At 50.4% G+C, this 25,868-nt stretch overlaps 6 protein-coding genes across 6 annotated transcripts; 4 read left to right on the top strand and 2 right to left on the bottom strand.

The window, feature by feature from the left end:
* Positions 1 to 299: 299 nt before the first annotated feature.
* On the top strand, positions 300 to 1,747 carry TrAFT101_000604 (uncharacterized protein; the record flags this gene model as incomplete). Its single annotated transcript, XM_024909365.2, has 3 exons — positions 300 to 1,349; positions 1,416 to 1,499; positions 1,574 to 1,747. The coding sequence occupies 3 exons, from the start codon at positions 300 to 302 to the stop codon at positions 1,745 to 1,747; spliced, it is 1,308 nt and encodes a 435-aa protein (XP_024764823.2).
* A 2,723-nt stretch (positions 1,748 to 4,470) lies between these two features.
* On the bottom strand, positions 4,471 to 6,988 carry TrAFT101_000603 (uncharacterized protein; the record flags this gene model as incomplete). Its single annotated transcript, XM_066126089.1, has 5 exons — positions 4,471 to 5,038; positions 5,173 to 5,517; positions 5,600 to 5,913; positions 5,982 to 6,695; positions 6,785 to 6,988. 5 exons carry the CDS (start codon positions 6,986 to 6,988, stop codon positions 4,471 to 4,473), a joined length of 2,145 nt encoding a protein of 714 aa, XP_065982187.1.
* A 916-nt stretch (positions 6,989 to 7,904) lies between these two features.
* TrAFT101_000602 (uncharacterized protein) lies at positions 7,905 to 9,469 on the bottom strand (the record flags this gene model as incomplete). The annotated part of the gene is made up of 5 exons (XM_066126088.1): positions 7,905 to 8,379; positions 8,472 to 8,496; positions 8,574 to 8,705; positions 8,763 to 9,306; positions 9,362 to 9,469. The coding sequence occupies 5 exons, from the start codon at positions 9,467 to 9,469 to the stop codon at positions 7,905 to 7,907; spliced, it is 1,284 nt and encodes a 427-aa protein (XP_065982186.1).
* A 3,314-nt stretch (positions 9,470 to 12,783) lies between these two features.
* TrAFT101_000601 (uncharacterized protein) lies at positions 12,784 to 16,329 on the top strand (the record flags this gene model as incomplete). Its single annotated transcript, XM_024907445.2, has 5 exons — positions 12,784 to 13,075; positions 13,169 to 13,479; positions 13,557 to 14,874; positions 14,981 to 15,799; positions 15,867 to 16,329. 5 exons carry the CDS (start codon positions 12,784 to 12,786, stop codon positions 16,097 to 16,099), a joined length of 2,973 nt encoding a protein of 990 aa, XP_024764819.2. The 3' UTR covers positions 16,100 to 16,329.
* A 2,315-nt stretch (positions 16,330 to 18,644) lies between these two features.
* Positions 18,645 to 21,788, top strand: TrAFT101_000600 (uncharacterized protein; the record flags this gene model as incomplete). The annotated part of the gene is made up of 1 exon (XM_024899121.2): positions 18,645 to 21,788. One exon carries the CDS (start codon positions 18,645 to 18,647, stop codon positions 21,786 to 21,788), a length of 3,144 nt encoding a protein of 1,047 aa, XP_024764818.2.
* A 1,687-nt stretch (positions 21,789 to 23,475) lies between these two features.
* TrAFT101_000599 (uncharacterized protein) lies at positions 23,476 to 25,617 on the top strand (the record flags this gene model as incomplete). Its single annotated transcript, XM_066126087.1, has 4 exons — positions 23,476 to 23,625; positions 23,676 to 23,965; positions 24,125 to 24,638; positions 24,701 to 25,617. The coding sequence occupies exon 4, from the start codon at positions 24,916 to 24,918 to the stop codon at positions 25,615 to 25,617; it is 702 nt and encodes a 233-aa protein (XP_065982185.1). The 5' UTR covers positions 23,476 to 23,625; positions 23,676 to 23,965; positions 24,125 to 24,638; positions 24,701 to 24,915.
* Between the last annotated feature and the right edge of the window lie 251 nt (positions 25,618 to 25,868).

The following is a 25,868-nucleotide window of genomic DNA, read 5'->3' as shown; positions in this document are numbered from 1 at the left end:
CTTAATCATGCCAAGTGTAATGAGAATTTTCCAATGACTAATCACAAGTGTTCCGGAATTCCTATGGCCTTTCCTTCTTCCATATTTTGGAGTATTCTTATCCAATGCTTTCCAATGTTTGCGTCCTGGGCATGTCTAATCAATGGTCGTAGTCTTCCAATTGAAATTATTCACGCAGGTTGCTCTGCCTCGGACGGAGTATTTAAGACGGACCATTCCCAAAAGTGGTGTATAGAACTCACAGAAGATTGAGTCTTCGCTCATGGCACTATTAACCGCCGGGAAACAAAGCAGTCATCATGAAACTAATAATTTCCCCCCTATGCATCTCCCTCATGGTGCATTTCAGTCTAGCTATACCAGCAACTTTGACTGAGCACTCTTTGAACTTTATCGCAAACTTTTCTGATCAGCCTCAACCATTTACTGTGAAAGTGCACGACTCGTTCCTCCTTGAGACGAAGGCAAAGGCGGCGTTAACACGTATCACTTCTCAAGTCGATGGCATGGCATTTGCGGATGGCGTTCCTGCGAACAATGTCAGTGATTGGGCTCGCCACTGGTCGACAGTGTATGATTGGCGCAAAGTTGAGCATGAGCTGAATAGCAAATTCCGCCACTTCACCACCACTGTCCAAGCCGGTGACAACTACACGTACCCTGTGCCTTTGCATTTTATCCATCATCGATCCCCACGGCATGATGCTATTCCCCTACTGTTTCTCCATGGGTGGCCAGGAACATTTCACGAGGTTGGAAATATTGTGGATTTGCTGACGAATCCACCGAACACGTCTCTCCCGGCGTTCCATGTTGTCGCTCCCGATCTGCCAGGCTTTGGATTTTCTCCAGCACCTACACATGCTGGGTTGGGATTGCGGGAGATGGGTCAGAGCTTCAACAGCCTGATGATGCAACTGAATTACAGTCGGTACGTTGGTCAGGGAGGCGATATCGGCAGCCATATCTTACGACTTATGGCGGCCGACTTCCCAGTATCTTTGGTTTCGATGCTATCCAATCTCTTCAGTGTCTCCCCGAATGCCACTGATCTTGAGCGATACGCTAAGCATGAGACATCACCAGACGAGACCGCTCAGATCAGTCTCCTCAATAATCCGGATTTCTCTTGGACTAAAGCATATTGGGATATTGAAGCTTCCGCTCCGCTCCAAGTGTCTATCAGTCTCACAGATAGCCCTGTTGGGTGGATGGCTTGGCAGTACATGGGCATGAGAATGCTCAGCCCGGGGTATGACTGGGGAGTTGACGAGCTTATCACTTGGTCTATGCTGAACTACATCCAAGGTCCCTATGGGGGTATAAGGTCTTACAAGGAAGCAAAGCGGGTAACTCTACTTGTTCCAGTATTTTGAGAAATGTCTTAAGAGTTATACATGCTGACAACCGTTTAGGAAGGTGTCCTTGACGGCAACTTCCCATACGTCGCTCAACCAGTAGGAGTTGTCCAGTATTTTGGCGACGCCGCCTACTACACGGTATGTAGGCCTGGCAACCTATGTCTTGAATGACAGTTGTAGCATATGCCGACAGAGGTGCTAATAATAGACAGCCTTTAGAATGGACTCAGAGGCAAGGAAATGTTTCATTTTACAGCAGAAAGGCCCCTCAAGTTATCGGTGGTCACTTTCCAGCATACATCAACCCTCGTGCTCTTGCTGAGGACTGTTGGGCCTTCTGGGGGAACGAGTCTCGATCTGGATCCGGTATATTTAGTATGGAGTAATCCCTTCAATGGCACAGGCTAGCTTCAGAATGCTCCAAAGTGAGGGCGTTAGTTAGGCCTGGGACTGTTTTTACTTGGTAGAATTCAACTTCTGTCAAAATATGTCTTCCGGGGCACACGAGCGCACAACCACCAGTGATCATGGGCTAAAAATTGCATCAATGGATAGCCAATACTCAACTGTAATAGCTGCAGCAGTATTGTTACCAATTCCATTCGATGCAGCGATTTTTTTCTTAGTTGAAGACAAATTTAGGGTGTCAAATTCGCAAATGGGTTCGTCCATCACACCCCAGTTCGCGAGGCGCTTTTTAGCTCCCGCGTGGTTCCCGCAAGGCTCCAACGTCAGAGACCAGTAAGAGTCTGTTTAAACGACTTCAAATCCTTGTCAGTTATCCACCAAGCTACAAAGTAAGTCGATGCGACCCGGCAGTGCTAAAAATGAATGCTTAATTAAGAATTACCCTGTAACTGCTGCTTTTCAATACCCTATGAGTTACCGCTTCCAGTCAAACGCTGCGATGTTTCACTCGTTCTGCGTCCAGAGTCTTGTCCATCGCCAAATGGTCTAGCTGCGAAGAGTCTGCCTCGTGCATTTCCACCTCTGCCCTCAGTATTCCATGCCTTGTGAATAGAAAGCAAGGCATCGTTATTAGAAGGATACGATGTACCATAAACATGAACGTTTCCGCCACTGGCTTTTTGTGGTGTATTCTCCGGCAAGGTTACGTGACCTTTTTTACTCCCATTCTCCCTTGCTCCCAAATAGGTTGCAATTGATAGTAACGAAGATCAAGGTGTCATTTACTTTCCCAGCTAATCATGCGCCAGTCTTTAGAATTGCTGTTTGCTTCTCCAATAACCGTACCCGAAAATACATCCACGATAATTAGGTATGGTTACTCTAGGCTGGGCACTACCACCGCATCAACATTTTGTAGAGGGGGCGAAAGATTAACCATACAATTCTGACAATCAGGAACACGTGCATGCTTATTTGAATCTCTTCTTCGAGCGTAATTTTGTCAATACGCTCTAAAGAGACCGCTTGCAGTTTGAAAGAATTCACGTTTATTCCCCACGAGTATGTTGCCGTTTTAAGCTATCAAACAAGGTCGAACGGGCTATCCCATACGTCGACTAACCAGGATCAAAGATGGAATCATAACGAAGCTCTTAGCCGCAATTCTATTCCCGATTCTGCTGATATCTGCGCAGGTGAAGATTACTGCAATCCCCTTTGCCACCCAAGACCCATCGTCGTCGCCGACTCGCAAAGATATCCCAGCAAGCCCTAGATTACTCTAAGAGACGAAGAAATCAAACGAACGAGTCCATTCAGCACGAGCGGTATGCACCATGCTCGGACCTACAGAATATTCTTTTATCTCTTCAAATCATCTGACGACATTGCTCATTATAGGCGACGTCAGAACGAGCTATACCAGTCAGAGAATTGGCTATTACGCTACCGCCCCGGCTGTCACTATTTTGAATGCTGTCTCCCTGCTGACTATCTATTCTACTAAGAGGGCACGATCCCAGCATGCCGCCTATATCAGACTATTTCCTTGAATTATACACATTTTATTAGTTAAGTTGGCGTATCATACCGCAGAGAATTCATCGCCGCCCACTAGACAACTATCCATCGTATGAGGCAATAGAGAGGATAAATGAAACAGGAGATATAAACTAGAGAAGGGAAGAAAAAAAAAAAAGAGAATTGAAGCATCTTGCAGCAAAGCCCGGCGTACGACTGTGCACAACTTTCGATTTATTACAATGTTAGGCCTGCTGCGCATACTCCATTCGCAGACTCGTCGGCCATATATCCAAGCGCATTTCTCGATACCTCTAACGTGTATTCGTCGGATAAGAAATGGGAGGTATGAAATTTTCCAAAACGAAAAAAAAAAAAAAAAAAAAAAAAAAAAGGTAGGAAATGCTCAGCGGCGTTGAGCATTATGCAATGGTAGGTTACCATACTGAATTACAAGCCAATGGGGCTCCAATATTGTGATAATCCCAGTGTGCTAGGTAGCAGATCGCAGATTATAGCTATACAATGGTATTCTTTCAATTTGACAACGTCACTCACCTTGTGGTGCTGTGGTGCTGATCCATCTCGGATTAACGGGCCGTTCTGGAACTCAGACGATTTCTGGCATTCTCGATGGGCTGCATTCGACAACCAAGGAGCAAGTTTGCAACACAGCGCAGGAATCTTGGTTACGCTTATGCGAGGTTGTACGGCCATTTACCCAAGCCATTGGCCAGGCACTGGCCAACGCATCTTGCATTCGTTAGCAGTGCGTCTAATCATCGGTTTGATAATATTTTGCCAAATGTCTATCAACGCTAGCCCCTTGTCAGATGTGGCGCGGCCGTTGTTACCGTTTTCTGGGTTGGTAACGCAAGAGCTTGCAAGCGTTACCCAAGTGCTCTGCTGGATAGCATCTTGAACGGGTCTCGTGGGCCATATAAATAGGCTACTCATTCGAGAATCAACGCCTTGTTCGATGTCGTCAAGCTTCTGACAAGCCTCAGCAACAACAACAACTGCAACAACAACAACTGCAACAACAACAACTGCAACAACAACAACTGCAACAACAACAACTGCAACAACAACACGCTAGTCTCGTCAATATTGTGAACGCAAGGGTAGCAGTAAACTTCGCTGCACCACCAAATTGTACAAGCATGCCTTGGTCCAGCTATTATGGCCGAGGTGACTTGTCTTCCTCAAATCCAAGTTGATCATACTGCTTTACTAAATTTTCAAGCCGCGCGCCATCGGGATCTGCCTCTTTGCTTCCCATTGTCAGAGGATAATGAGATTGAGCGTATTGTACCAGTAGAGGCTCTTCAGGGGTAAGCGGGTCCCAATCTACATGATTCTGCAGGAGCTCCAAATCTTTGGGCTCAAGTCGGTCCCGCAACAGTCGGTAAATTACTGATGTAAGGTGGATGTGCTGGCCCTGGTCATACAGCCCTTTGAGACTCAAAATAATTGTCGATCTCAGAGACCTGGCAGTGCTCGTTTCATGGGCAGGGGTTGTTTTCAGCGCGTCCATGGCGGCGCCAGCTACGAATGATAGGTGAATCGTCAAGAAGGAGTCGCTGTATTCGAAGCTGTGGCGGATATAGTAAAGCCGCGTAATGGTCTCGAGACGGGCGGCTGCATGAGAAGCAGTACTATAGGCTGTTTCTTTCTTGATTGTTGACGGCTCGGAGATGCCAATTTGCTTTGAAGAAAACAGGATTGTGGCTAAATAAAGCTCCATACTTGACCAGTAATCATGTCAGCTTTCTCGACTGCAGTCACCGGCTTGATCTAAGCAAGCAAGAGAGGAAGGGGGAGGGATGGAGAGGGACGGAGAGAACTGTATCCTAAAAACGGAGAGCAAGAAAAAGCTTACTGCAATTTGAGCTGCCATGGGAAGACAATATTTTGAGGAGAGAGAGCGTCAGGCAGTTCCGAGAACCACTTCTCTAGCCTCGAAAATATAGCCAAGACTGGCTCTAGAGAATCTTCGGGATATGGAGTCTGGCTATAGCCAATTGTGGCCATGTCGTGGATGATTGCACGCAAACCAGATACTGCTTTGAAGTGTTGCCCGCATTGTGCCGGGACGAGCGTCGAACTTAGTGGGTACTTGAGCATGAAGTCTCCATACCAAAACGGATGCCTCTCTGGATCAGGCAGCGGTACGGCTGGCGGATCTGGAATCAGAGGAGCCCGATAGTAGTAGTACGACTGTATACTGTCGTTGAGATGCGAGGCAGCGTATTAGTGGGCGGCTAGGTAGGCATGATCGACGAGGGATATGACGAGACAAAACATACCACTGCCAGTCGAAAAGAGCCCATGCAGAAAAAACCCGGGCATGAAACATCCTTTCATTGTCTATTGTTGCATGATCACCAAACAGATCCAGTTGCTGGGCCTTTTGGAGAGCATGGTTTAGATAGACTTCGCCGATTTTATCCATGCCATTGTGGCTGTAGACGAGATTCAAGAGAGTGGCTGCCTGTACGGTAACCAGGTCTACTCTGATATTTTCCAACTCCCACAGGCGTATCGCTTCGGCCAAGAAGCGATATCTGAGGCTCTGAGGGACCCAAAATTGCTCACGGTTAGGTATGCCCATGTGGCAGTGCTGCAGACCAATCAGCTCATCTGCACTTTACCCGTCCAATCTTTCGGAGTTGGCCCCCATCTACTTACACAAGCCTCTGCTAACAAGGCATTGACGAGGAGTGATGAGCAAAATCGTTTGTCATTGTTGATCATGGCCTGTAAAAAGATGTCTTTGTGAAATACAGGAAAGGTCGGGTACTCGTGTAGAAAATAAGCACGCAATAGTGCTCGCATTAGGCGGTCGTCAGCGATTACTGCGGTCCATTTGGAGGGTTTAACAAGATCGATCAGAGGATCGATCACTTCAGCGGCATGGTATGGTCGCATGTACACATTGTGGTGTCGGCCCAGTTGCGTGTCTGCCGAGGATGAAGCAGAACCTCCATCGCTGCTTTCATCATCAGGCCGGAGGAACACAGTCTCGTATAGCACTGACTTGAGGTACTGGTTATCCGGCGTTTGAAGGCGGATTGGCATAGTGGGGAGATAGGGGAACTGATAGCGTCTCCGGGTCTCTGGAACAACGGCGAGCTGGAATACAAAGTCGCACTCTTTCATCTGCTTCAAGAGGTATTTGGGATCTACACCTTGGCGTACGAGGTTGAACATGTTCATCGCATCTTTATCCGAGCAGCTTTGAAGGGTGGAGAAGATCTCTTGAAAAGAAGTGGTTTTTTCATTTTCCTCCATGCATCTGCGCTTCAATGCGGCCGTGAAGTTTTCTCCACGATATGCCGAAGGGTACTGGCACATTAACTCACGGCTTTCGCAGCTTGAACAGCGCGGCCGAGTTCCATCGCACTTTCGAGAATTAGCATCTTCAACTAAACACCCGAAACCTGCGGCACGTGGCTGTAGCAAACCTTGCGGCGTGGGTTTGGTTGCCATACCTTAATTTTCCGCTTACGGCAAGACTCGCAGGCAACGTTGATGGTCTTTCTCATGGGCCGAATCGCCGCATCTGGTGGCCTAGAGCTGGGGGTGGGTATGGTCCCCGTCCCGGTCTCTGTCAGGAATGTGATATCGTTGACGATGGGCAGAGGCTTTGCAGCAAGCCGACGATATTTGTTCGGCGGCGAACCGCGGCCCGACATTGTCCAAGGGTGAGACAATTCCAATGCTACGGTACAGGCTCCGCTGATGGTTATGATTATATTCGGACAGCGAAGCAGAGGAAGGAGGAGGCTGAGGAGGAGGAAGAGGAGGAGGAGGAGGAGGAGGCGGAGAATATATCATATTGTGAACGAATTATATACGCCAATGATGCTCCTTGCTAGGCTTTGCCAGGACTCGGGGTCTTTCGCCGCTCTCTCCCTGATTTTGCGGCAGCGATGATCTGAGTGGGCTAGCCTGGAGGACGGAACCGCATCCGCCCGCGGCCCCTCTTAGGCGAAGTCTCTTATTGGCCCTGCCTGCAAGGAAAATCATAAGGTGTCTTAACTATCTCACTCTGACTTGTTGAGATGTGACGGTCATGCGTCGCCCGCAGCAACCAGGTAAAAATTGGTACGATAACTAGACAAAGAAGGAAAAGAGCAAATCATGCCCATTAGAGCATAAGAGGAAGGCCGTGCTTCTGTCGGTACCGAAGGATCCCAATCATCTGCTGTCTCCTGAGGTGGATGGACATCCAGCAGCAGCTGACTCCATATGGATGATGGACAGGTGCTGTCTAGCCTTGCTGCCTTGCCTTCTCGCAATGCGAGACATTTTACGCCTGAGCTTGGTTGCTGGCCGCCTTAGCCTTGGGGCTTAGCTAGTGTGCTCCATCTATGCTATATTGCTAGATTATGAACCGTGTGGGCCGCGGCGCTTTGACAACCATACTAGTGGATAGTCACCCATGGGGCTGGATTCGGTGTGCCAGAGGCGAATTTGATACGAGAGGGCCAGCAGAAAAGAAAAAGGAAAGGAAAATAAGGGGAAAAGGAAAAAATAAGAAACGAAACGAAACAAAAAGAAATGAAAAGTATTGATCACGTTGACACTTTTGGGCCACACTTTCCAGTTCTAGAACTTGCCCACATAGGCGTTGAAGTTGTAGGTCTGACACGAGTTGGTGATATCCTTGGCGCTCTGGCCGCCGAGGATCTGTTTGCCGCCGCGAGAGACGGAGAACGACTGTTTTCCAACGCCCATGGTGAAGTTGAAAACGTGTATTCCGGCATCAGCATTGACGGTGATGGGTGCCGCATTTCCACTTGTGACAGTCAGTTGCGCAGGTTGTGTGAGCAAAGTGCTGACAAAAACAAGATCATGCATCAACTCGGCTCCTCGAGGAATGCCCAATGAGTCGTTGCTACATTGGGTGCCGTGCGGAGTCGTACGGTACCAGTAGACAATTTCATCCGCGCTCACTGTTGGAGAAGACGCACCAGCTTTGTACGCAGCAATGTATGGCTTGTAAATATCGCGCCAGGCGTCATGAGGGAACCCTTTGGCCCATTGGGAGGACCCATCATCGCTATGATTGGGCTCTGAGCCGCTGTATAGAGCACTGTACATCAGTAATGCTCATTATGGATTGGGAAAGAAAAGAAGTGAGGGGGGCAAAGAGAATTCCCGGCGCTGGCTTACGAAATATAGTGGCTTTCGCCAAAGTCTGTAGTTATAAGTGGTTGTTAGCGAGTCTTGATAGAAAATACTATCCTTATGCTGAGCAGATGAGCGTATACTAACCATTCCACGTTATGATTTCAACGAGAGCGGGATTCATGTCAAGAATCTGTTGCCATCGACGGACTGGCTGCTCTTCACATATGAATACCCAATTCTTCGTATTGAAATGAGTTGAAAACCATGGCGAAACGGCTGTTGAAGGCGACATCAGTCCTTATTCTGAGGCTGGGAGATTTCTCTGCAACTTACGTGCCATGTAGGGTCGACCATTAAGGCCTTGTATGTATCTCAAGTCCCACACAGTCGTCATTGGCCCGTCAATTACGCTGTTTCCGCCATCTGTAGGCCAAGCATACCACGAAAAGGCCCCGTCAATGCCATATTGGGAGCTTACGCTTCCAACTGAAGCAGGGTCCTGCATATTAGGAATCACCGTCAGCTTCTGGCTGCCCAAAGCGCTCTTTACGGCATTCCAATTAAAGGAATCGCCCACAAAGGTGCTCACGAGAGCGCCTCCGTTGAATATTGCTTGAGCTGGATGAGCAGCGTATTTCCCGACAAAGCTCGTGATATTTCCAGTGTCGCCATTGGACCAATACGCAAAGTCAAAGGAAATGAACATCTTGAAATTGAGCTGCTGGGCCGCTGTATATGCATTATCCAGCTGCTTTGGCGTATAGCTATCCACCCAAGGAGGAGCACAGTTCAGAGCGAAACCATCAATACCAATAGCTTGGGCTTGCTGGATCTCGTTTACCCAGTCTTGAACAGTGAAATTCTCGACGATTCCAACCTTTGCATCACAGCGTCAACTTGCATGTCTCTCAACGAAAGAGAGGGAGTTGTACCATGAAATGAGCAAAGACTGGTTTGAAGCTCTGTTCGTCGGCAAAGGTCAGAGTATTTACCAATATCGCCGAAACGGCTGCAAGCCAGCCAGCCAACTTTGGTGCCATTGCGGTTAGGAGTATTTCTCTCGGGTGGCGTTTTAAATCAATCAATCTTGGTACCAGGCTAAGATACTTTTCAGCTCATAGAGTTTTTTTCAGTTTCCTCTAGTTGTAATGTTACGTCTATATATATAGTCAGTCTCATTGCATAGTCCGCCAGCCTTGGAGGCCGGCTTTTGTGCCAGGAGTACGCCCAAGTTTTGCTGCAAGTCGAAAATACTACATGCCTTTCTAGGATAGACTCATCACAGAAGCCGGATTTAGTTCTGCGGGGTTGTGGACAACGATGGCATCCAGTTGATCAAGCCTTGGTGTAGACACCCGGCGATTTCTCTGACTGGAAACGAGTTGCTGCATTGGCATAAGTGCAATGCACATCGCCCTCATCAAAATAAGCTTGATAAAAACCTTTGAAGGGTTAAGCCCATTGGAAAAGCCTATTCTTGTCGAATGGAGCTAGCATACTCATGTTGCTTTTACTAAGAACCAGGTGTCGAGTTTCTTCTCACGGACGAAACTGGCAGCCATCCGTCCACCAATGTAACACCACTTGTTGCTCATCGGCCCGATGAACTGCATTTTCGGCACAGGTATCATATTGGAACTCGGATTTGACTGTAACGCCAAGGGAAATGGAAATATCCGTCGTGTGATGAGAAGTGAGTAGTAGGGTATAGATGCTTCTCCCCGCGTAATAAAAAAACGAGGGCACCTGGAAGAATGCCGCCTCATAAAGCCTCTTCCCAAATGGATCATCGGCGGGGTCATAGCCAATCAGAAAATTCGGTTATGCAAGTCTGTCGTCTGTTGCTATACAATCAGTGCCACGCCGAGTGTAGTCGCCCAGCGACTGAAATGCGTTTAGTGTACGCCTGTGGTCGACGACTCACACGATTCACTCTGAATGGCTGTACCAATGAGCACAATAATGAACCAGACAGCAATGATTTGATAACGACGGATCATTTCGTCAGCATCGGCTTCTACCCTTCTGCAGCAGCAACTGATCGCCAAACGCTGCATGATAGCGTCAAGTGGTGAGGAGTTGGAGGAACGTCGCGCTAGTCTCGTATATCCGGGGATTAGTATACAATGCCTAGACCCGCGCCCTCCGCATGTAGCGTTGCTCTCACCCTACATGTACTCGTCAGCTCGAACTGAATATGTTGTTCCAGCGGCCTTGAAGTGCTTGGCGAAGGCAAAATTCACCACGGCTGGAGCATCTCGTGTAGGTCTTTTCAGGCAAGCGGTGCAATGAGCTCTTTACGAATCGATTCGCTCGCGCAAACCAGCCTTCTTCGATGTCCCTGGGATGTTCTCTGAACAAACAGTGGGTGGAGTTGCGAGTTGCTTCGATATCTCTTCATATTTCTTTATTAGCTTGTTTGTTCGACCTAATCAGGAGAGGCAGTCTCTTACAACAGCTTCGCAAGGCTAGTTGGATAAGCAATACATTCTTGATAGCTTCTTTCGGTCATCCATTCTGTGGCAATTCTCAGAAATTTGGTAACTAGGATCCGATCCTTATAGTCGGCTAAACGTATTCTTCAACAGGATCGGGCTTTCTGGGGAAAAGAAGTGTGCTCTGTTGTGATTTGGTTCCATTCAATCTCCCTCTCCATCACATTACGTATATGTGTAATTTCCCTTGTATTATCATTCATTCGGCCGTTCGGTTCGCTTTGGTTCGTTTCGGTCGCCCTACACTCCTCTCACGGCGAGATAGGCTCAGCCACGGCGATGTTAGATGATGAAGTAGTAAAGAAGAGAAAAGAAGAAGTGGGGGAAGTAAAGCAAAAAGAACCTCGTACAAAGTCTCTGGGCAAAATAATTGGAAATGTCAAGACGGCGAAAAGGCCAGCCGGGGGGCGGGGCGAAGGGGTGAAGTCGTTCCTTCCCAGCTGCTGCGCCCAGCTAATATTACTCGTAATTACGGAAGGTTGCCTCGTGGCAGCTGTTTGGAAGGGGCAATGATGAAACGGGCCTAGACAACGCAGGGCAGTCAAATTGCGTAGAAATCTGGTTCGGGGGAGGCAAGTGAACGCAGACGTTGGCAGAATGAGCCTCTTCCCCCGCCACCATCAAGAAAAAGCTGAGTCCGAGGATAAAAGATATTATAGGCTATATACGCCGTCATAATCCATTGTTCACCATAAAATTGTCTTTGGCAGCTGACAGCGTCTCATAACGCCGACGCTGGTCTTGATACATTGCCAGACATCTCGGAGGCAGAAGCAAGGCCTCAACAGCATGTCTACTCCAGAGAGCAACCTGTTCCCCACACGCAACGAGCTCGACACATCTGAGGTGCGGAGAGACTGAGTTACGATGTGAAGATATGGAGATAGAACTAGTGGTAGACTAGTATTTCGTGATGGATCTCGGGAGGCGCCGAGATAGCGTGTGGTCCAAGGGCCCCAGAGTCTAAAAGCCCACAGAACCAGAGACTTGAGTCAATCAACTACTTTGTAAATCCAAGGCTCCCTTTGACCTTTGCACAGAGTGATTGATGTATTCGTAACAAAGACCCATAAAGAAAGCATTGAGCTCAAGAAAAACCCTTGTTGGCGATGTAGTCAAAGATACATGTGCCAAGGCTTGAGCCAATTATCGAGTTGCATTTCAGAGGACTATGCTGTGGCTTGTGAAGGCATCATAACCAATGTAAACACAGCTTTTAGAGATGCTCATAACAAATTTCTACAGATTATGCTATATGGCTAATTCACACCTCAGGGTATAATTAACAGCATGTTACTGGTGTATAGTCAAGTCTACTTGAAGCCACGGTCACAGACGCAAACGCGAATAAAAAAAAAGTTCCGATGCTAATGGCCCACAGTATTTAGCAAGGAATGGTATATTTAGCGAACTGAAGATTGACTATAAAGCACGCGAAGCAAAAGATATGCTTTGCCAATTAGAAGATGTCAAGGGGGATAAGATGAATATTGAAGGAGATGCTATGCGAGAAGTAGCTATATATCGGCTTCTCTGAATGCGGCATCTGGGCAATATAAATTATGGTACAAAGCAATGGAATGCATGTATTCATACATGTTCCACGGTTTTCGCAACTCTTTCCACTCCCAGGACAGAAATTAGCAGCGGCCGTGTCTCTAATCTAAGATTGGCGGCGGAGATTTGGTGGGGAGGGGCAGTTGTGACTAGCAATGAAGCCCAAGAAAGCCAATGGCGATTAAGGCGTCTCCTAGCCATGTCACTCAGCCCACAACAACGAGAAGCATATGAAACAGCTATAAGTACTACCTAGATATGCAATGATAGATTGTTAATTAATTCTACCATCAACGCTATAAATGCCAATTGAAGCTCAACTCGCGGCAGCTTTTGGCATCAACCATCCAAGGCCGACGGGCCATCCTCGGCAAATCAGCCTTGGGTCACGTGACCGCATACAATGGCCTCCGCCGCTATCCCTGAGCCTAACGTGTCTACGTGGTGGTTCTGAGGGAAGTCGGCCAAACCGCCACGAGTCCAACCACGAATATCCTCCAGACCAAATCTCGCCCAGCATGAGTTACGGCAAAAAAGACGAGGATGCCGACCTGGGCCTGGTCAAGGTGGACCGCACACAAGTCTTCCAAGAAGGTACCAATTCGCCCGCAAACGCAGCTTCATCTCCATTCTCCTCACCCCACCGAGCAAGGTGGCCAGACTGATGCTAACTCGGCGGCGCAACAGCTCGATTGTTCAACAGCTCGCCAATCCAGCCCCGACGATGCCGCATCCTGTTAACCAAGATTGCCCTGCTCCTCTACAGGGGAGAGACCTTCCCCACGAAGGAGGCCACCACCCTCTTCTTCGGCATCTCGAAGCTCTTCCAGAACAAAGATGCTAGTCTGCGACAGATGGTGCTCCTGATCATCAAGGAGCTAGCCAATTCGGCCGAGGATATTATCATGGTTACCAGCACCGTAATGAAGGATACCGGAGGCGGCAGCGACGCAATCTACAGACCCAATGCCATTCGTGCTCTGTGCCGAATCATCGACGTAGGTGGAAATGTTGCGCCATTCGAGCTCCTGACCGCGAGTTGCTAACAACGAGGGGATGGAATTGGTGAATACAGGCTACGACCGTCCAAGCCATCGAACGAGTCATGAAGACCGCTATTGTCGACAAGAACCCTTCCGTGTCCTCGGCGGCGCTCGTTTCGTCCTACCATCTGCTACCGATTGCTAGGGACGTCGTTCGGCGATGGCAGAGCGAGACCCAGGAGGCGGCCGCTTCTTCCAAGTCCTCGGGTGGATTCTCTCTGGGTTTCTCTACCTCTAGCAGCTCCATGCCCATGAACAGCTCTACAATGGCACAGTACCATGCCATTGGCCTCTTGTACCAGATGCGCTCGCACGACCGCATGGCCCTGGTCAAGATGGTTCAGCAGTTTGGCGCTGCCGGGGCTGTCAAGAGCCCCGCCGCCACTGTGATGCTTGTTCGACTGGCTGCGCAGCTCGCAGAGGAGGACCCCTCTCTCCGACGACCCATGATGCAGCTTCTCGACGGCTGGCTGCGACACAAGAGCGAGATGGTCAACTTTGAGGCTGCCAAGGCCATCTGCGACATGCGCGATGTCACCGACGCCGAGGTCAACCAGGCTGTTCACGTCCTGCAGCTGTTCCTCACCTCGCCCCGCGCAGTCACCAAGTTTGCTGCTCTGCGAATCCTGCACAGCTTCGCCTCGTTCAACCCCACCGCTGTGAGCGTCTGCAACACCGACATTGAGCTCCTCATCTCCAACTCCAACCGGTCCATTGCTACCTTTGCCATCACCACACTGCTCAAGACCGGCAATGAGGCTAGCGTGGACAGATTGATGAAGCAGATTTCGGGCTTCATGTCTGAGATCACCGACGAGTTCAAGATCACCATTGTCGAAGCCATTCGTACATTGTGCTTGAAGTTCCCCAGCAAGCAGGCCGGTATGCTGACCTTCCTCAGCGGCATTCTCCGTGACGAAGGTGGCTTCGAGTTCAAGCGTGCTGTTGTGGAGAGCATGTTCGACCTGATCAAGTTCGTCCCCGATTCCAAGGAGGATGCACTTGCTCACCTCTGTGAGTTCATTGAGGATTGCGAGTTTACTAAGCTGGCCGTCCGTATCCTGCACCTCATCGGTCTCGAGGGCCCCAAGACAGCCCAGCCCACCAAGTACATTCGCTACATCTACAACCGTGTTGTGCTTGAGAATGCCATTGTCCGCGCTGCTGCTGTCACAGCCCTTGCCAAGTTTGGCGTCGGCCAGAAGGATCCAGACGTCAAGAGTAGCGTCAGGGTGTTGCTCACGCGTTGTCTAGACGATGTCGATGACGAGGTTCGAGATCGAGCCGCGTTGAACTTGAAGCTGATGGCTGAAGAGGATGATGAGATGGCTCGAAACTTTGTCAAGAATGGTGAGTTTTTTTTTTTTTTTTTTTTTTTTTTGGTTTTGTTTTTGTGTTCCAACTTGCCTTGTTATATGGCTATAATGCGTAGGTGCTAACATAGTGACGCCGCCAGACAACATGTTCTCGCTCCCCTTTTTCGAACATCAGCTCGTCATGTACGTCACATCTGACGACAAGTCTGCGTTTGATGTGCCATTCGACATCTCCAAGATTCCCGTGGTGACGCGAGAGCAGGCAGATGCTGAAGACAGGACCAAGAAGCTTACAGCTACGGCTCCCACGCTAAAGGCGCCAAAGGCTGGCCCAACCAAGACTTCAACAAGCGGTGCGGAGGCAGCCGCCACTGCCAGCGCCCAGGCACAGCGATATGCCCAGGAGCTAATGCAGATTCCCGAGATGAAGGAGTTTGGCAGCGTGCTCAAGTCATCGCCTGTTGTTGAGCTCACCGAGGCTGAGACTGAATACGTTGTCAGCGTTGTCAAGCATATCTTCAAGGAGCACATCGTCTTGCAATACGAGGTCAAGAATACACTTCCCGACACCGTTCTTGAAAACGTATCGGTCGTGGCATCACCTTCAGACGAAGAGGAATTAGAAGAGGTATTCATCATTCAGTCCGAGAAGCTGGCCACAAATGAGCCTGGCAAGGTCTACGTAGCGTTCAAGAAGCTGAATGGAGAGGCGTCGCTACCCATCTCAACCTTCTCCAACGTGCTCAAGTTTACAAGCAAGGAAATTGATCCCTCAACGGGTGAACCCGAAGAGACCGGCTACGACGACGAGTATGAGGTGTCAGAATTCGAGCTCAGCGGCAGCGATTATGTTATCCCCACTTACGCTGGCAACTTCAGCCATCTCTGGGAGCAGGTCGGCGCCGCAGGAGAAGAGGCAGAAGAGACGCTCCAGTTGAGCAGCATGAAGAGCATAGCCGGTAAGAAAGCCACCCTGGGACTCTCCCCTCCATCCTTTCACATACGCAGTACTAACAAAAATAACAGAGGCGACCGAGCAGCTGGCCAAGATTCTATCCCTGCAGCCGCTCGAAGGCACAGACGTCCCCGTCAACCAGAGCACACACACTCTTAAGCTGTTGGGCAAGACGGTCAACGGCGGCAGGGTGGTGGCGAATATTCGCATGGCATACTCGTCAAAATCAGGTGTTACGACAAAGATTACGGTCCGGGGCGAGGAGGAGGGCGTGGCGGCTCTTGTGATTGCATCTGTGGCATAAATGTAGGGAAGCAGGCGTTGAGGGTCATAATGTGTATCGGTGGTTAGACAAACGTCCTCTGTCAGACTCTTATTAGTGTTTTGTTTCGTTTCTCTTTCTTTTTTTTTTTTTTTACTCGCTCTGGAGTGGCAGACGGCAAGCAAAAAAAATATATATATTTGATATACACACATATATACCTACCTATGTATGTCTATATAGAAGAACGTCGTGATGCAGCATCGAGCATGATTTACATGTTCTACCTATCTATGACGTAGTACTAGGATCATTTATAGTCCTGGACACTTGTCATCAGGGGAGGTGCTTAGTCATCATGCCTTGTTTTCTTATTGCGAGTACCAAGTCCAGTTCCATCAGCTTGGATAGGTGCACTGATAGGACTGGTCGTCAAGTCGACTATTTTGTTCTACTACTACTAGTACTAGACAGCGGTGCTGAGAATGACGAGATCACTGTGCCGCTTTTGTCTATTTCGAGCACTTGTGTGGTGGCGATCTCACTCAGCTTGCTGCAGCTACCTTTAGCTCAGAGCATTGCTGCCAATACAGATTTGTCGATCACGATACATTGGTTGGTAGGTCTCCAAAGCTATGATGCATCCTTTGAGACAAGCACGAAATAGAGCCTTCTTCTTTTTGTTGGGGCTGTACGAAACGACATGATTACGTCACATGATGGCATCCTCAACCTTTTCTCTCTCAACTGCTACTTGAGGTATCACACGGAAGCTTGTAGGGTAAGTGAGCTGAAGGCGCATGACCCCGCGATATACTGTGTGGTTCGAGGGGAAAATATGGAGTCCGAACGGATATCTGGCATGATACGCGAAGCCAGTGCTAATACCTAATAACAGGTAGCTACACCTACACACCTACAACTACGAGTAATTGATCATTTTCTTCTCCTCCTTTGTCAGCTTATACCAATTCGCAGAATGTGGCTACAGCTAGGTACTACTAGCATTTAGTACGATAATACGCAGTATCTACTTTGTACTAGTAGTTAGACTAAAGACCCGGTACTGAAGATTGTGTCTCCAACGGTCAGCAGATTAGCGACGGATGCTGTGAGACAGCTTATGCTCCAGCACCGATAGCGTTAAATCCACTGACTGCTGTAGCCAATCCACCAGCCTGCTAAAAACACGCCACCGACGCTGGCGGCGCAACCTTCGCGTTCCCCTATGAATGTCTCAGCCAGCATGTGCCAGAACCGTTGGGGGGGGGGGGGGGGGCCACGAAAACAGGCTGCACTTGAAATAAAGCGAGGGAGAAGGAGGAACCAAAAGAAACAATGAGACAAGGAGACATGAATTATACAAAATAGCAATACCACGAGATGCATTGGGTCGTGATGATATGATGGCCAAGTGAAACACAAGGACAAGAGTACGCGTAAGGCGTCCGCATTAAGACTTTCACGTGCTGGTGCCTTTAATTTTCAATCAGCAATCAAGCCAGGGATCCGTCTTTCGCTGTGCCGGTGGGGCTCGACAGCAGCTTTAGCGGCTCCCTCTAGCGGCCTTGGGCAGGGTGACGGTGATCCTGGGGGGCTGACGGGCTGTTTGGGCTCCAGCGCTGTGATGAGATTGTCCAGAAGGGGGGGCAGCCCCAAGGAATTCAGGTACAGCGGGCGGGATGGGGCTGCATTCGGCCTTGTGTACTCCCTACAGCGCAGTACTTGCTGCTACGTACACTCGCGGCGCCCAGCTATCGGGCACTTGGCAGCGACACAGCCGGTCGCAGATAATTTGGCACCCAGATTGACCTCCGCCACGAGTGTTTCGCAGGTAGCTGTACCCCATCCCTCCAACGGAGTACTGCGGTATCCTCGTACCCTTTTCGGAGCACGGCGGCGAGGCCAATCTCCCATTTTCCTCCTATCGTGTCTTTTCCTGCTCTGCCAGCGCTTTTGTCAGCTTGAACTGGAACAAACAAAAAAACGAACATCTCGCCCTTTCCAACCACCTCCCTAGAGCCGTTCGTCTCGCCTCGCTCTTCCGTGAGCAGAGTGGACAACGAAACGACTCGACAAAGCCGCCGGCGTGATGAACGCCATACAGCAGAAATGCCGCCCGAAGCATCAGGTCCTGGTGCTCAAGTGCTACCCGCGAACCACCAAGGGAGCTGTTGATGTCAAGCCCAACAGCAGCGAGCTGAGCTATCTCCTCTACTACGCGACCAGCCGCCGGTCCAAGATCCAGAAGATTGGCGCTTTTCTGGAGAAGAAGACGGCCAGCGATGTCTGGCGAATGCGCATCGGGTACGTGCCTTTTTGCCTTGTGTAGTCCGGGGCATCCGCCTTGGTGGCGATGACGATGTTGAGGCTCGACATTGATGCTGGTGAACCGTGATGATGGGTGATGATTGCCATCGAGTGCTGAAGGCTGACTGCTGTGGCATTGCCTCGTGTGTGTAGCAACGTGCAGGTAACTCTCGGGATCCTCGCCGCGCTGGTCGAGAAGTCGCCCAAGGATGCGGTCCTCATCGCGCCGTGCATCCTCAAGATCCTCGACCTCATCCTCCGATCCAACGACATCACCATGATCGAATCCTCCCTCCCCACGTGGGAGGCCTTTTGTGAACACCACGATGCGTCCTCCCTCTTCGCCGACCAGGCATATCTCAGCCACTATGTGTCCGTTGTTCGATCCTACGCCCAGCTTGCCTCGACCCAGCACACGACGAAGCAGGGCGCCTCGAGCCGGCCAGTTCAGATGCGATGGCGGAACGCTGGGCTGGGCGCCATCAAATGCATAGCGACCAGCGATGCTCTGTCGTCCGTGAGCGGGCGCCAGATCGACGTCATCGTGCCCATGATATTGGAGAACCTGTGGACCCAAGATGAGACGCTGCTCGACATACTGTTGGATCGCGTGGAAGTGGAGGAAAAAGTTGACACGGAGAAGCTTCTGCGGCGCAGGACGAGCGTCGCTACGGTTCAAGCCCCAGAAGCCGGCGGCGACGCAAACCCACTTGCTATTTCAGGAACCGCCAATGATGTCGACAGAATGGCTGAGGAAGACACGGGCGTCTTGGCCATGCAGTGCCTTAAGAGCATATTTGTCGTGCCGTCTAGATCGCAGATCCATTCGGGTACGGCCGCCCTGCTTAGATTCATCCTGGAGCGCGTAAAGCAGGGAGAAAAAGTCATGACGAGCTCCGACGCCGAGAATGGCTATGACCAGGGTTGGGCAATCAACATCTTTAGCATCATTGCCCGCTGGGCTCCTGTACAGGACCGATATGTCATTCTGGTGATGGCGCTTGATACTCTCACTCACACTCCCCTGCGAGACGACAACCTGGACCAGCATATAGCCCTGACGGCCATGGTTGAGTCGCTTTTGAGATCCGATATCAATTTGATTGGCCTAAGCGTCATGGACGTTCTTTTTGGTCTCATCAAACAAATCAAGAAGCTTTTCGCGCTGTCAAACATCGGAAGCCGAGCGGAGACTCCCAGCGAGAAGATGGCGACCGATAGCGACGTGGACCAGAGCCCCCAACAAGTACAGCGCAGGGCGCTTCTCGGACGACTGGAGCAGTGCATTGGAGATCTTGCTAGCCACATCTACTACGCCGACCAGGTTTCGGACATGATTGCTGCCATGGTTGGCCGACTAAAGCCCAGCCGGTCATCAAGCGCTCCTTCGACACCACAAGGCGAGAAGACGGAGGGCAACGAGCAGAGCAGTAATGCTTCGCCACCCTCGGCAACCACCACTGCGGATCTGGTCGAGGGCCAGGTACCTAACTCGGCGGACGTCTACTTTTCCTACACGTCAGGTCGCATCTCGGCGCTCCGAATTGTCAAGATCATCCTTCACGTCGCTAATCCCAAGGTCAGGATCAGCACCAATGCCGATTTGGGCCGGAACCGAGTGCCGGCTCAGGTCTGGGAAGGTACCCAATGGCTGCTTCGCGATCCCTCGGGTCTGGTACGGAGAGCATATGTCGACGCCCTGCTCACATGGCTGGATCTAGAGACCACGCCCATGGATCTGCTAGCCAGAGACGAGGCGCTTGAGCCTCACAAGTCTACCGCCGCAGGCATTCTCGCCGCTGCCAAAAATGCCCGCGATCTCTCCAACAATACCCGACGCGTCGTATCTAGTGCCTCGAACAAGGACCGCCAGCCCAGAACTCGACGTTCGCAGTTCCTCGCGCAGCTTCACCTGGCCATCTACGATAACGCTCTTCATTTCGTCGAGTTTGACAACGATCTTGCCTTGCTTCACACGCTGCTGGCAAGGCTCGTGCTACGGCTTGGCGTCAATGCTGTTAGGTACGGCGTGCCTATGATTTACCGCTTGCAAGAAGAAATCCTGGCGGTCGAGCAACCCATCCACAAAGTGCGAATCGCCGCCGTGTGCCACGGCTATTTCTGGATCTTGACCGATAAATTCGAGTTTGAGGGGTCAGCAGTGGGCCGAGCGATTGGCAACGAGGTTGCCCGGCGCAAGAACAAAGGCTTTTGGGTGCCAGGCGTCCAGGTCCCGGCGCAGCCTATTGACCAAATTGGCCCGCTGGGACAGGCGGCGCCTCCCCCCGAGTGGGATCTCAGCGTCCTCGAGACAGAAGAACTTTTGCCGTTTGACGACAGAGCTTCCCTCATCCAATGTATCGCTGTGGGCTATGAAGAAAATACGTCATGGCCACCAAACAGCCCGTCCGCGTCTCCCGGCCGAATGCTTTCTGGTCCTATTCTCAACATCCCAATGAGCCCCGGAACCTCGTCCGCCCCCGTAACTCCCGAGAGGTCGCTAGAGCTCCCGGATACGTACCGCGAACAGATGATGACGGAGTGGTCCAGAGAGCAAGTAGCTGCCGCCTTGGCCGCTGAGGGTAAGACGGAGTCGATCAATGGCTCTCGTACGGGAACTGTGGCAACCACTGGTCTCAGGAACCTGACCGTCAGCACTGCTGGTGGCATCAATGGTAACAACGGCTATCTGCCATACTCGCCTTACGGTAGTCAGCACAACCTGCGACCACACTCCTCTCAGGCACAGATGATGCCGGATCAAAACCATCTCGGGACGTCTCCCAGGTTCCGGCAGGGCAGCATCCGAAGCGGCATCTCGCAGACGATATCGTCGTCGAGCAAGGCCGGTGTTGCATCTGTAGAACAGCTCAAGCGCGTGCTGTCTGGCAATGCTTCGCCTCATGCGTTTGGGTCCGAAGATGACAGCGCCGAGAGCATGGTGAGCTATGACTATAGTGCATCAGAAAAGAGTTTCAGCCCGACAGGCACGGATTCAGATCGGCCAACCACCTCGGCCGATGGATTCAGCAAGAGATCGAGATCTGGCAGCTCTGGCGCCCCGCTAAGCTCAGGCTCGATGCGTGAGAGTGTACCAAAGCTTCATGTGAATGGTGAACGAGAGGACGGCGGAGGACCTGGAACTGGAGTCCCGCCTGTGCCACCACTGCCCAACCTTAGTTCCCTTTCTGAAAAGGGCGGGATCATGAACGGAGGAGGCATTGCGGTGCAAGATTACGGAGCGAAGGCTTACAGCAAGCGTAATATCAGCAGCCGGGGTGGGGATAGCATTACCGGCCGGTCTATCCTGGGTGGCCACGAAGATGGCGGCAGAATGATGGATTTGCAAGAGCTTCTGAGGGGCATTGACAGTCGCCCTGGTGAGGGTAGCTTGGGCAACTTGACCAGGCCTCCATACTAGATTTCGGGCAGCACCTACAGGACATATGTCAATTTCTCAACCTGGAAGCGGCGGTAATAACAACAATAACAACTAATACTTTGTGATGGGGAAAGCTGGCGTGATGCCCAATGGGAAAAACAATCTACTAGGTGCCTCTCGGCCCCTATTCTCTTCAACATTGGATTCTCTTTCCTCTCCCCCATCTCTCTTCCAACTCACACACACGCATTCACCTCCTCTCTATATCTCTCGCATATCACACTCACATATACATACGACCATATATATATCAAATGGGTCCTCAACCCTTTGGACTTCTTCTCCTTTGTATCTGATTTACGTGGAAGGGGCATTTGGCAGCTGGAAGAGCGGGTGCAGCGGTAGAACTAGTTGGTGGATGACTGGATGGAGGAACGGTCTAATCGCATTAATTTTGTCATATCATGGGGCAAAACCAACTCGCGCAGACATACAGAAAACGACAGTGGACAGATTTGCATCAACGGAGTAAAGAAATTGACGAAACACGGATTTCTCCCTCCCTTTTTGTACCTTTTTTCCTTTTTCCTGTCTCCTCATTTTTTTTTGTTCTGGCTCTGTATCATCGCTGTAATCAGCTTCATATTTGTTTTCTTTTTTCTCTCCACATTATTCCCCTACTTGCCAGCAGCGGGTTTGCGTCTCAAAAACGTTCATTTTCCTTTTTTTTTTTTTGTGTGTTGCCCCTGTCTTTTGTTGTCTCTTAATATTACAATGTGTACCTACATACTAGAGGGGCGGATAAGCCGGTGTTTTAATTTAGAGTAGCGGGATTGAGCCTGCAAAAAAAAGTAATTGAGTCTTTTTTGCCGCGTTTTTGCATTTCAGTATCTTTTCCCTTTCTGTTTCTTCTTTTCTTTTCAATTTCACCTCCGTCTTGCTCATTGATGGACTGTATTATTATTATATGGCTCGTTCAAAGGATTTACAGGGAACCCTTTGCGTGTTAATTGATATAAGCGGCGCTTAAGACTGGCATTTGGCATTCAGCAACGCTCATGAAGTCTTTATATCTCTACCAGGCCCCTTGGCTACGATGCGGTTGCGCTGCTATTTTCTGCCGTTTCTTTCTGCTCAAATGCTTCTACATTCTTGTTACGCGAGTGGTCTGTTCCATACTCGCCCATCATCAATTCCATATGAGAGGGGCCTGGAATTTTCAACATCTATAGCTCTTTCAAGCATGAATATATTCTATGAGTGGATACTTTCCCAATGATTACTGTAACAGTTGCAGAGAGATATCAGGTACAGGTTGTAGGCTTTTGGTCTCTTACAGGTATTATCTAGGTACCTAGGTGGACAATAGACAGGCAGAGTTTACTATGTAGTACTAAGAGATATCTCTTCATCTTCCTCATTATGCTTCTCCTTTAAGCCATCCGTAGATTTAGGCGATTTGAGAAGCACAGAGAGCAATATGTCCATACCCAGCATTATTTCTTCCTGTTTCCTACATTGCCTGTGCGCCTAAAGTATCCCGTACATCTGAAAAAGCGCGCGTTGCTCTTGTTTGGGATGTACCTCTTACCACTTACAAGAATCTCGGACCCAAATCTCTTCCTCAGGCAACATTGGCTGCACCAAGCAAGTACGTACGTACTTCTTGACCTCTGCGCTCTTCCTTTTTCTTTCCCTTTTTTTTTTTTTTTTTTTTTTTTTTTTTTTTTCAAACCTCACCAGAGCCAAAAAAAAAAAAAAAAAATCCGTCGAATCAAAGGCCATTCTGTTTCGCCTCCCGTATGGGCGTATGTCTGACTTTTCCCGCAAACCACAGCTTTTGCTTTTTCTCTGCTGCACAGCAATGTCTAGACAGGTTGGCCAGTTTCACCTCGTGCGTTGGCGTGGAAACTAACCCCGTTACAGATCGCAATTTCTCTCGTCTTCTGACGGCCCCTTGCTCGGGGCCTCTTATTGGCCTGGAGCCGTCGCCGACCACCCCCTGGTTTGCCGGAGTCCGTCCTGAGGCCTCTTCCCTCTCTCTCAGAGCAATCAAGCGTGCTGCAGCGGCTGAAGCCAAACCCTGGTGGTCTAGATTTGATCACCGCCAGCACTAAGCGGGGGACGAGAGAGAAGCCTTCGGGCGCGGCAGAGTGCAGCTGTGAACGCACAATGCACAATGCAGAGCCATGCAGCACATACTGTACTACTAGTAGGTATTACAACCAATCCTGGCGCGCCACTGAGGGTGTTTCCACCACACGGCTGCTTGCCGCGGTGCTGCCTTCCAAAGGCTGGGCCCGGCTGGAGCTGAAGGGGACGCGGGCCGTGACAGCCTGCTTGGTGTGTTACTGCAAGTAGCTGAGTAGGCACAGCACATATTTGTAGGCGCTGGACCCGCGCCGTGTCGATCCGCTACCCCCGAGCACAGCCTCAGTCCTTGCTCTGGAACAGGAACGCTCCTCTGGCAGCCCGCTGTTTTTCTCCTCTGCAAACATCTCGCTCACTTTAGCCCCCTCGTTGGGCACCCATCCCACACCAGACATACTCGCAGCACCACGGTTCTCCAGTCGGCCTCTTCCATCCCGACATTCATTTACACCGCTGGACTGCCGCTGCGAGATTCTGGCTTCGAGGACAGTTTGCTGCGAGCGTTATCGACGGGCCCCAGCGACTTTGCCCGCCGTTCTGCGATCCACCCCCTTCTTTTTGGATATACTCTTTCTTACTCGCACTCCTTCAAGTACGGCACTGCGTGCTTAGTACACAAGACACACTTTCCTACGCAATTCCATCACATAGCCGCGCAAGACTTCACGCGCATGTTACACTATACTACTACTACTAATTAGCGGTACCATAAGTAGACCATCTGGCCATTCCATACATGTACGCCTTGCATCCATAGCCCCTGGCAGCTGCCGCTTACTTGTACTGATCAAAACCCGCAGTGTCGTGTGGGTAGTGTTTGTGGAGACCCCCAAGGCTTGCTTGCTTGCTTGCTTGCTTGCTTATTTGCTTGCCTGGCTTGGCTTCTATACTCTATCCTGCTTCGGATTTCGGGCTCCGCCAGTTCTTCTTATCCAGACGGAAAGATTGCACCTTGCTGGGCTGAATCGAACATCCGCCTTGATTGCCTTGTGCATCACACGACTCGGCTCGGGCCATGGCTTCATACGATGACGACCTCCATCGGCAGCAGTATCATCCTTCGAACTCGATCCCAGATGCCGCCTATCCAGATGATTCGCCATTCCGGCTCCAGCTTCAATCAACCTATGTCGGCGGGGGGTTTCCGACTGGTCCTTCGCATCCCATGCCCGGATTTACGTCTCTGGGTCCTCACGTAGGGAACCAGCCTGGATACCAGCCTCAGCATCAAGTCCAGCCTCAGCAACAGGGAGCTTGGCAGCCCTATGACATCCCCAGCAGCCCTCCTCCTCCGTATGACCCGAGTCAAGCTCCAAGCGCATACCCGTATCCACAGAACGATGCAACAACCACTGCCGCTCAGACTATACATCCACACGCGCACGCCGACGTACACGCCCAAACCGGGGGGATCGAGATGATGCCCTTGCAAACCGTACCGACGGCGACGGCGACAGCACCAACTCACATGGCGCCTGTGGCACCCGGGGCATCGACCTCGGCATTGACCCAAGCGAGCCATGCTGCGGAAGATCCCTATAAGCTAGATGCAGCAGCTATGGAGCGTAGACGTAAGCAGAGACGCCTCAGAATTTGCATCATCGTCATGGCTGTCGTATTTTTCTTCTGTGGCGCGTTGATCATTGGTTTAGCCTTGGGGGTTGTCAAAGGAGCGCTCAACCACCCACCGCCTAACCACGGCAACAATTCTTTCTAAGGCTAAAGAAGCGCTGGGGTTTCGTCTTTGCGTCGCCGTCGGGGCTGGGCAAAATCGTTCATTCCTTTTACGATCGTTGCTTTCCTTTTCATCACATTTTCTCCTTTTCTTTCCCCTTCTCGTTTTAGAGCTCTCTTTTTATTCTTTTTCTTTTCATACTTTTGCTGGGGCGAAGGAATTGTGCTATTCAGGAACAGGAAAGGATGGGCAATGGTTTAAGTGTTTAGGCATGCTACCCACATTATGAAATG

This window comes from Trichoderma asperellum, chromosome 1 (genome assembly GCF_020647865.1).
Source record: "Trichoderma asperellum chromosome 1, complete sequence".
Lineage (NCBI taxonomy): Eukaryota > Fungi > Ascomycota > Sordariomycetes > Hypocreales > Hypocreaceae > Trichoderma > Trichoderma asperellum.
Note: the sequence above shows the minus strand (reverse complement) of the source record. Positions and strands in the feature narration are given on the sequence as shown.